Source organism: Salmo trutta, chromosome 8 (genome assembly GCF_901001165.1).
Source record: "Salmo trutta chromosome 8, fSalTru1.1, whole genome shotgun sequence".
NCBI classification, from domain to species: Eukaryota; Metazoa; Chordata; class Actinopteri; order Salmoniformes; family Salmonidae; genus Salmo; species Salmo trutta.
Genome location: NC_042964.1, coordinates 45,112,075 through 45,123,430, shown reverse-complemented (window position 1 = coordinate 45,123,430; position 11,356 = coordinate 45,112,075). Strand labels below are relative to the sequence as shown.

The 11,356-nt window shown below is 43.8% G+C and overlaps 1 protein-coding gene across 1 annotated transcript; it reads left to right on the top strand.

The window, feature by feature from the left end:
• The first annotated feature begins 571 nt into the window (after positions 1-571).
• Positions 572-8,959, top strand: btg1 (B-cell translocation gene 1, anti-proliferative). The gene is made up of 2 exons (XM_029761647.1): positions 572-1,018; positions 4,929-8,959. Exons 1-2 carry the CDS (start codon positions 874-876, stop codon positions 5,306-5,308), a joined length of 525 nt encoding a protein of 174 aa, XP_029617507.1. The 5' UTR covers positions 572-873; the 3' UTR covers positions 5,309-8,959.
• Positions 8,960-11,356: the final 2,397 nt, after the last annotated feature.

Below are 11,356 nucleotides of genomic sequence, written 5' to 3'. Positions count from 1 at the left end.
CCCACTGGCACAGAAACCCAAAGCCAGACTTTAGTGCTGTAAAAGCAGAACCACAAGGAGAGGGAGGATGAATCTGTTTGAAATAGGTCATTTTGTGGCCGACTCTTCAATCATTTGTGTGTGTATTAGGGAATTACTGGACGTGATTATGGTAAACCCCTATACTACAGACACTAGATTCAAACAATGGCCTGCAAGAGCAACTATGACAACAACATGTACAGCATGCCTTGAATACCAACAATCATGAGCATAACTGTATCCAAAATTGTGTGCTTAATTACGCACTAATGCACATTGAACCTAACCATAATTATTCTGTCCGTTTTATGAAATAACTGAAAACCCAGTGCAAGATGTTGTTGTCTTCGATGGGAGCACAATATAAGGGTTCATTTTCATGCTTGTATTTCGCTCTCACGTGGTCTGTTTATTTTCAGAGCGTTGAGGCGAACAGTCCACTCCTCCTATGGGCTCGTCAGACTGTCGCGCCGACGGGATTGGCGAGCCTTTTCTGTTGTTGTAGCTGCGCGCTGTCGCTTTCTTCCGACGGTGGGGGCGATATAAAACCACTTTCCTCCAACACATTCGTTCACTCTGGTGGAGTGACATTAAAAGGGTGCCTCAACGTGGCATCCTAGAGAGAGACCCCTCTATTTACCAACAGCCGTCACCACACTGTACCGTCCTGGCACACGTAGTACCCTCCGAAACGTCCCTACCTCGACTAATAAATGACCAGCATAGGCGCCAGAGAAATAAAACAAGTGAAAGACACGGATCATTATCCGAACGTGGAGAGAAAAACAACGAATCATTTTCGGAATCATATGTAGGAAAAACGCACGAATCGTCGTCGCAGTTGCCTTCTCAATGCATACCCTTTGTGCTCGGGGAACGATGAAACCAGAGATCAGCGCCGCGGTCGGATTTCTGTCGAGATTTCTGCGGATAAAAGGACACGTAAATGACAGACAGCTTCAATCATTCAGCGCAAGTTTACAGGATATCTTGTCAGGTAAGACATGTGTTTCTTGTTTTGTCCTACGTTTCCAAGGCTACTTTAGATTATGACCTCTGTTGATGTTGTGTCATTTTGTGTGTTAAGAATATCATTTTAACGAATTGTTGTGTTTTATTCCCATTCGGAAGGGGATTTGCGTCTCTGTTCACAAAGTAACACAAGCGCCCCCCGACCATTTGCGCACGAAAAAAAGAGACAAAAATAGATGAGTGAACAACAATCTTCAATCAACAATATTCATTCGATCGAATCAACCATGTTCTATTCAGATACATCGTCGCCTAATTCATGTTTCGAGTTTAGTTACAATGTAACAACGTGAAATAAAGCCGGACTTTATTTGTTCCAACAAGGAAGTGCATCTTTCGATATCACCAGTTCAGTTGGTCGATAAACTCTTAATTAACATAAAGATGGGGGAAATCTATACCCAGTGAACTGAATTAGGCTATCGAATTACGTAATGCAGACAAGAAAACGTAGGAGGATATGAATTTGAGCAGGCAAAAATATATATATTATAACATTTCGATCAGGAAAATAACAGACCCATAGGATTCGGATTATCTTTGTTAGAAGAGTATTATAGCCGCCTACATGTTTTACTCGATCCTCTTGAGCGAGCCTCAATCGAATCGAAATTAGAGACCCGAAAGGTAAATAACAAATGCAGAATAAATAGCCCGTATACATTCCCGACGTTGACGAACATGTATGAGTAAAGAAAAGCTATTTCTTTACAATATGTTCTAATGTAGACATTCTAGCTAAGTGAATAACGTTAACTCTGTAATAAGGACACATAAATTGATCGACACAGCCACTATACTATGCGTTATTGACAGCATTTGTTTTTGTACAAACCACTGAAATGATTTTTTATTTATATTTCCTGTTGTAAATATACAGACAGTTTTAACAGTCTAAAACGGGCATACGTCTGCCAGTTAACACCAAGTGTCTGTCCTTCTAAGGACTGAACACCTACATCATGACCTCAGTTTTAATATGTTTTGCAACAGCTCAAATTCATATAATTTTAGAGCGTTTTGGATGTGAGCTACACATTTAGCATATCAGGTTACATCATTGTTTATTTCTATCCAACAAACTCTTAGTTCACAATGCTATTTTCAACTAAACATTTTCCAAGGAAGTGGCTTTGTTTGTGCAGGATTTGCATAGAAAATGAGTGGAAACTGTAGCATAGTCTGAGCATAGCTCTAGGCCAGTGCACTGTTTGTAAACAGCCAAAGTTGAAGGCAGACTGAGCAAAATGGCCGCCGTCAGAGGGTAAGTGGGGGGTTGGTAGCGGTGGGGTTGGGGCTGGAAGAGGATATCATCGGGGGAGGAGTGTAGGAAGGACATTATCTAATAAAATAAGTTGCAAAGGGGCTTTGTGAAGTGTCCGTCGTCCTCCTTCAACCCCATTTTCATTCGTCTTCCCGAGTGAGCATAAACAACTCTGTGAAGCCCCCCCCGCCGCTGCTGAAGTAGGCCAGCCATCTCACTGTTGCTTACAGCTTCATTATCACAGCTTATTGTGTCTGTGTGTTCAATAAACAAGCTTTGTTTGTGTATATGGGGGAGAAGGGGGACTTGCTCTAAATATCCACATTGAAACTGTGCTCATTGTCTAACTGTAGTTAGTTAACCATTTGGACTTCCTGATTACCGGTAACCTGCTTAACCAAGGTTTGAGCAGTGACCCAATCTGAAACTGCCATAATTCCCCCAAGCACACCACCACAGACCAGTGGAAATCACCCAATAACGACCCAAACAAAGCCAAATGTGTATTTAATAAAAAGCCTCCACACATTTTATTGCCACATAATATCCTTAGGGCACTTGGCTTTAAAGAAGCACTGGAAAACTACTTTATTTAAAATATATAGTTGAAACTCATCTGTTTTTTTTAGCCTCTCTTCTTCCCCAGTTCCCTGGTTTTAGAATAGGCCCCTCCGCTCTGACCGTTCTCAGCGGCCTCGTTTCTTTTGTGGTGCAAAAGATCAGCCCCATCGTAGCTGCCTGGTGCTTTTTCATGAGTGCCAAGCCCTCCATTAGGGTGCAGTACACAGAGTTCTACTGATAACACAAAGGAGACATTATCTACCAGGGGTGTTGTGCAGGACAGGTGTTCTCCGGGCTCTGGCCTAGTTCAGAGGCTTTTCACAGGCAGACAGGCAGGCAGGCAGCACATTCAGTTTAGCCACTATGCACCAATGGGGTAACTCGATACTGAGGAGTCTTAAGTGGAGAAAATAGGATGATTGGTATCACACGAACACACAGATGCATATCAAACACATATACATGCAGTATATATACAAACACACACAAGACACAGTAAATGTGAGTATTGTTAGAGATGTTGGGTTAATTTAGACTTCTGAGGAGCGGTTTTCTAATTTCATTCTTCCCTGTTAGGCTACTATTATACTATGAAAGCAGCAGTCATGCGCGTCTTCTAAAATGAGTTAACGGGGAAGGAATGAGAGCTCTTCTCTTTCTCGTGTTCTCCTTAAAATGAGTAATGTGACCTCTCTCTCTCTTCTTCCAACCTATTTTGTCACTTAATGCCCATTTAAATATACCATACGAATGATATCACAGTGAATCACCAACAGGTATGTGGACACACTCCGTCATATTAAAAGGGACGGTGTGGCTTTAAGAGGGGGAGTTCTCCAGCCCAGATTGCTGGCCAGGACTTCACCACCTCAGTGTTGTTGTTCAGCTCCGCTCTGTTCGATGGAGGACTTTGTGCTGCTCAGCCAGAAGGGGATTGTGCAATCAAACTTCTCTCTCTCTCGCTCTCTCTCTCTCTCTCTCTCTCTCTCTGCTGTGTGTCACGTAGGCTCCGGTTACAGAGCGACAAACGGTTTATTGCTGCTTATCAGCCCCATAAGCAGACTGTTATGGTTTATTACTGCACTACAACAAAGCCTGTCCCTGTCTACAGTCTGTTTTACACACACACACACACACACACACACACACACACACACACACACACACACACACACACACACACACACACAGTATTGTGCTAAATAGGTGGTCATTATATCATGTAACCCAAATACCAATATAAATAGTTGATGCTTTATTACATGGTAATAGAAATATCAGATAAAAAAGCAGATAAGATATTCCAATGGAATCATGTATTACCTACAAAGGAATAAAACCTTTATTAAATCAAAAGACAATCTAAAGCAACGCTACTTTTCCATATTCATTATTGGGGGGTGTTTAGTACATTTTCAATGGAATCATGTCATTTATTATCTGTAAGTAATCCATGCCACAATCGAAAGATACATCTGAACTAATAACGTTGATAGATTAGTTATGTGTGCTTAGAACATCAGTATTACCTTAGACTCTAGCAACTCTATAATAAAATAAAACATGATTATAGTTTGATTTGCGATACAATTACTTAAAATCCAAGTATACACTTATTATGCTATTAATCACATTTATGTCCCAATTTATGACCTTATTCAATGTTAATCAAAACACGTGCATCCTAATCTCGCATAACACACACACACACACACACTAGGAACTAAGGCTGATCAGGTGTAGACAGCTTTGCACCCCGCTTCTCCCTCAGATAGACGTCTGAAAGTAGCAGAGATTTAGCTTACTGGCTCTCACCTGTAAACACCAGACAGCATCTCTTACATCTCTCCCTCTTTCTTTCTCTCCCTCTCTCTCTTGTCTCCTCATACAGAACTACACAGGCTCTACTATAGGGTAACCAAAGAACAACAGTTACCCCCTCTGTGCCCTTTTTTGGCAATACAAGCAATACCATGGTAACCTAATAGTGATCCAATGATGATGAAACTCATGGTAACCCGATAATAACCTCCTCTCTCTTTCTCTACAGAGCAATACAAGCACCACTGGTTCCCCGACAGGCCATGCAAGGGCTCGGGCTACCGCTGCATCCGCATCAACCACAAGATGGATCCCCTGGTGGGGCAGGCAGGCCAGCGCATCGGCCTGACCATCAATCAGCTCTACCTGCTGCTGCCTAGTGAGCTCACCCTCTGGGTGGACCCCTTCGAGGTGTCCTACCGCATCGGCGAGGACGGCTCCATCTGCGTGCTCTACGAGTCCCAGCCAGTGGCCCCGGCGCCGTCGGGAGGCAGTGCGGTCAACTCGACCCCCATGGTGGACAGTCACATCAGCTGCAAGGAGGCGGCGGGGATGCTGGGCAGGACCAGCCCTTCCAAAGCCTACAACATGATGACTATGTCCAGCTAAGGGCTGCCACCCGCCACGTCGGGTCGTGGGTTTCGCCCTAGTTGGTCGATGGCGAACCTTTTTAAAGCTAAAAAGAAATGAAATGAAAAAGAGAAAAAAAAGGAGAAAAAGCAGAGGATGTGGCCTATCGTCCAGGTGAAACCTTGTAGGTTTGATATTTCTTTTCTCCTTCCTCGCTCCATAGTCTGTTATGTTGTGTTGTGGGATCTACCAGAGGCTTCGTTTTTTCCCCCGCGGAGAGGGCTGTGGGGAGCGTGGAGCTGTTGGGGGCAGCTAAAACAAACCAAGAAACCGAACAAAGAAACAGCGCAGAGAAGGGGCTGCTTTTTGTTTTTGTTTTTTTACACAGGTCTATCAATGTTGACTTTGCACTTTCTTCTCTACGTGGTTACAATGGGTACCATGTCACCACCACCCTCTCAAAAGCTTCAAGGAACTGCTGTCAAGAACCATACCGTTAAATTTCAGCCTTTTATCTACTTCCTGTTGTTATTGGTTGTACTTCCTGTCTAGGAAGGAAGTTAAGGGGCTGAGGTACGGACTGTGCCTGTTTCTAGGTCAGTCTCTGGGGAAACGCCCTAAGTAATTTTCTTCTAAATCCCAGTTTTTAGACCATAGGGCATTTTTTTATCCCCAGAGGCTGCCCCATATACCAGCTTCAGGAAGCCCCTCCCCCTCCATATGGAAGTGCAGTGGAATGCGCTGTGACACCTGTTGCTAAGGACAGTAGTGTGTCACAGCGCACCCCACCAACACCCCCAACCATGTATGTGTAGCTTTCTGGGGAGGGCTGGGTATTTGTCCCCTCCCTTTTGATGAATGTTGGTTTGAAATTCACAATCAAGTTCTCGTTTTGTTTATATCCCTCCATCCCCACCCTGACCTTTGGCCCTCACCAAATTCAAAGTGTAGCATAGGTGGCACTATATTTTCACCGAAATCTGGATCGTTTGTTTTGGTTGTTGTGGCCCTGTCAGAAGAAATGACATTGAATGCACTTTTGACATTTAGATTGTGTGGGATGTGTACTTCTAGAGAAAACCCTCTTCATTCCATTCGCTCCAATGTCGTCTTTCATGAGTTCCCCTCCTTTTCTTTTGTAAATTACTCACAGCTCTTACGTCAGGCTAGACCCCACTCTATAGAATTGGGGAGAGTAACTCTGAAGGTTTTAAAAAGATTTCACACTGTAAGCATTTCATTCAGATCCGTTCAGGTGCTGGTAGGTAGGTGCGGTTTGGTGTCGTGTCAGGTTAGCCATCTGTTGTCCGTTTGTAAGGCACTTTTCTCGAAAGTCCCCCCCCCCACCCCCAATACACACACACACACACACACACACACACACACACACACACACACACACACACACACACACACACACACACACACACACATACAGATGGCATTTGAAACACTTATAGAACTCTGATAGATCTCTCTACAGCTGTCGAGGGGAGCGTGAGTGTAGCCAAAGGGAAGTCTGTACGCCCCTGAATGTTTCTATCCAACTCAATCCCAATGGCCTTGTCAGGCTTTCTCATCTGTTTTTGTTAGACTTTGTTCTTGTCTTTGACTTTCAACACCTCCTTTCTTCTGTCTCTCAGTTTGGATCAGGGGTGCGTTGCCCAACGTAGGACTTCAATGTTAGACGTATGAGCCATTCTCTGGAGAACTGAGAGAGAACCAGCGTAATGTTAGCCAGCCTGGTTCGAGGTGCTACTGGACCCTCTCTGGAGGTGTCCCTGTCAGGGCAGACAGACACAAGAAGCCCCTCTGGTGCCACGTACCAGCCTAGACACCTCTAGCCAGCTAACCAACCAGCCAGCCCCCTCCCCCCAATAGCAGTACGGAGATAGCAGTAACACATATCATCTTTCCTCGCCCCAGGGGAGGGAATGGAGGTGGTGCGGGGGCCAGGGCAGGATACTCTCGTCCAGGGCAGCTACAATCCCTCCGGCCCCCTCTAAACTAACCTCCACCCATCCAACCCCCTCTTGGCGGTGGAGAGCAAAGCCAGCACATGCACTCAGCGCACTCCGTCTGCACTGGGAGCCCACATAGAGACAGGCAACAAAGAGGAGTCAAAGGATAGGAAGTGACGGTACACGTTCCAAGTTTCTTTGTTTCTTAGGCTGAGCACTGAACTAGTTTACATGGGTGCAATAGGACGATGGTGGTGTCAGTCGTCCTATAGCTCACTCCTGGTTGGCCGCGCCGCAGACAGACAGACGATGTGACAGGCTGTGGGTTTCGGGGCTTTTAGCCGCTAAGCTGGCCAGGCTGGGCACCAGCCCATCAGACCTACATGTGCTGCTTTAAGCTCCCTAAGCACAGAGGATCATGGGTAATGGATCTGTGGTTGTTGATGCACTGCACACCCTATCCTCCCTCATCCACTCCCCTCCTCCTCACTGTCCTCCCTCTCCATTTCTCCTGGTGCTCGTTCAGCAATCTGTGGAAAAAGCAGTGTCTCCACATGAGCCAGATGGACAGGTCTGAGAGAGTAGCCCAGAGCTTTGTTGTTGTGGTTGAAAACCAGCTTTTTAAAAACCTTGCAGCTCCACTATTTCTTCGATTATGCCAGCTATCGATGTTGTTATGAGATTGGTCTGTGTTTCGGACGTAGCAAGTTGTCCCTCTTTTTGCTAAATGTATTTTAAGGTAACAGAGGTAGCATCTCACCCCCCCTCCTTTTCACCCTAGTCTGATCTATCCCAATTTGAACAGACGTCATTTTTAGACCTACCAAAAAAGGAAACAAAGCCGAAATCGTTTGATCCCCTTCTCAACAGTAACACCACCACCAAAACAATTGGATTTAGTCCACAATATCGGATCTGTAAATGCATCCATTCAGCCTTTGCGCACATAGGTTTCAGAAACGTTGTGAAAAGTGTTTTTGAATAGTCGGAGGTCATAGCACATAAATGCACTAAATATGTCAAGTTGAAGTTGTGACATTTTTGAGACGCGAGGAGTCTCTTCTGGAATGTATTACCAAACTCAGGCCTCGGACATTCAATAAAATACCCTTCTGGAAAAGTTGTGCATGTTAAGACGTGAAACGGGAAGGGAATAGTCGTCAATGATTCATCAATGATTTTTGAATTATTGCCACTTTCACATTTAGGGTGTTTTACATATTCTAGAATCTATTGCAGTTGTACAACATATGGTAGAATACATGCAGAACATTACACAATGGGAAGTGCCAATAATTTCTTTTGAGGTGTTTAGATGTATTTCTTTTGCATTTCATAGTTTTAACACGGTTAACTATGTTCGTAAGTGAAGCCATTTGTGATGGGAGTGTTGGCAAGGACCAATCTGTTTTGGTAAAATAAATATCAGTCTCCACGCCCTGTACTGATAGACTTATCCTTTGTTTTTTTTAAACTTACAAAACAAGAAAAACGTTTAAAAAATCTGAGCGTACCCAAGAAGAAAAGCTGTCTACTCTACCTTGTGATTTCTCATGTCAGTACATCTTTATTGTGTTCATTTTCTTTTCCTTGGGTATGTTGTGATGAACTGCTGTAAATTTGTACAGTTCATGTAAATTGATTGTGCGAAAGTTGTACAGATTTCTATATTTTGGAAGAAAAGTTTTTTTTTTCTCTGTAATAAAATATTTCCTATCTTGGCAACATATTCCCCGTGATGCTAGTCTTTCTTTTTACGGGGAATGAGAATCCATAGATGAACGGGTGTCAATATCCAAACAAAATGAATAGCGTAGTCTTCTGTCAAAATGGCCGACTGAAATCTATTAAGATACAACAGAATATGAAACGAAGGCCATTAAAAACCCGAAGCCTTTTACTGTTATTTGTTAGGCTGTTATTTTGAATGTAGAGAAGGGTTCTGTTTCATATCATCTCTTACTGTACACCACAGGCTGCAGAGGGGACGATGGCTCATAACACCGGCCGGAGTGGATGCAATGGCATCAAACAACTGGAAACCACGTGTTTGATGTATTTGATATCATTCCACTTATTCCACTCCAGCCGCTACCACGAGCCCATACTCCCCAATTAAGGCGCCACCAACCTCCTGTGCTGTACATAGAATAGGCTCCAATATGAGACAGCTGTGAAGATGCACAGTCCAGATGGGGATGTGACCTTTGTCCCAGTAGATTGAGTGGGCTGTCTGTGCCAACAATGACATGATATACAGTAGGATTGCACACAGCACTTTCAATAATAAGTGTCATCATTTCAATAATACCTAAAAATAGAATGGTATAGGCTGCCTTGTATGGAACAGATAGTAGCCTACATGCAAGGAATTCTGTATTCTTCCCAAGAAATGCATAGCATGCTTTAACGGATGATAAATGATATGCTGTTTATGTTTTTACTCTGTAGTTGCTGTGGTATAGAGCCACTATACCACAGCAAGTGTGACGAGACTCTCTGGAACAGGAATTCTTTTTGGTTTGCTGGTCCTGGATTATGGAGACTGCTTCTATGAAGTCTTTTCTGTTCTATCTGAATCAGCCCGAAAACTGATTAGAAGCTTTGTCTCAGGTTAAGACCTTTGTCAACTTGAGGCTCGGCTGCTCAGACTGCACAAATCTAATTCCTCAAAGCCCACATGATATTTTCATCCTAATGGAAAATGCATGTGGCTCCATCATCGGGTCTGTGAGTGGATAAGACAGATAGACAGATGGTGTATACACAAGGATTTTCAGACTCGAAAAGTGCTGTCTACACACTTGCACAAACACACACACACATACACACATACATACACACACACACACACACACACACACACACACACACACACACACACACACACACACACACACACACACACACACACACACACACACCCAGCAGTTACAAAACAGAAAGAGGTGACTCCACAAAACATTACTTCTGGATTAAGACTGCAATCTCTCCAGCCCTCTGACTCAAAAAGTCAAACCTTTTTGCTCCATTTGGACAAAGACAAAATGGGAAGACATGAGAAGAGCGGGTTTGGCAGGAGCCTCGGGGGTGGAAGACGGCCGGCCTCGGGCCCCAGGGCAGGCTTTAGCTCTCCACACATTGGCCAGGGATGAAGCCCAGGAGAGGGGGAACGTGGGTAGTGTTAGTCCAGGGTGGGATTCGGTCAGCGTTATTATTCAGTGTTAAAAATGTCTGATTGAGACGTGATATGTTGAGTGGGGAGGTTTTTGTAGACACATATTAGGTTTGGGAAAAGATTGTTGCAGATAGACATGTTGGTAGAACTTTACTTAAAATAAACTGTTAAATGTTACATGTAGAGTTGAAAGATTGTTGTTGATGGATATATTGTGTAGTGGTGAAAGTCAGCCTACTTATAGAGTAGAGTTGAAAAACTTGCAGATGGAAATGTTGTTTAGAGGTAAGAGAGCGTTGCAGATGATGTGTAGATCTGAGCGATTGTTGCAGATAGATATGTATCGTGTTGAGCTGAATTGATTCTCAATTCTACACGACAGAGATTCATGTCTGCTCTCCCCAGCACATTTCTTTCTGAGTGTTCTGTAACGTTACACGGTCCCGAACGCAACCCGAATAGCTTGTCTAAATAGAACCAGGTCAAAGTCTCACTGGGTGTGTCTGCCGTTCAGGCCTGTGGTGTGTTGTATATGAAAATGTTATCTTGGGAAACACAAACAAGCCAACACTAACACGGACGGAGGCCTTGCCAGCCCAACATTGGACTGGATTTCGTAAGAGTTTCGCAACTCCACTTGAGCAAGACGTTTTTCACGGTCCTCTCTGCCATCTGTTTAGCACTGTTTGTGGAATATTCATTTTTTGATTAATGTGCATTAACAGGGATAATACATTAGTATATGAACGATGGTTGCATAACACAGAGAGAGACAATGAAATGAGGCCTACCATGTGTTTTACGCTCACGATGCATTTATTGTGCAGTAAGAATGAAACAACTAGGCCTGACAACACTCAGATTTCCCCCGTTCAGAATGTCATTACAGCCCTTGGCTGTTATGTCATCTTCCTGTCATCATGTCTAACTTCCACCGTAATCGCTGAT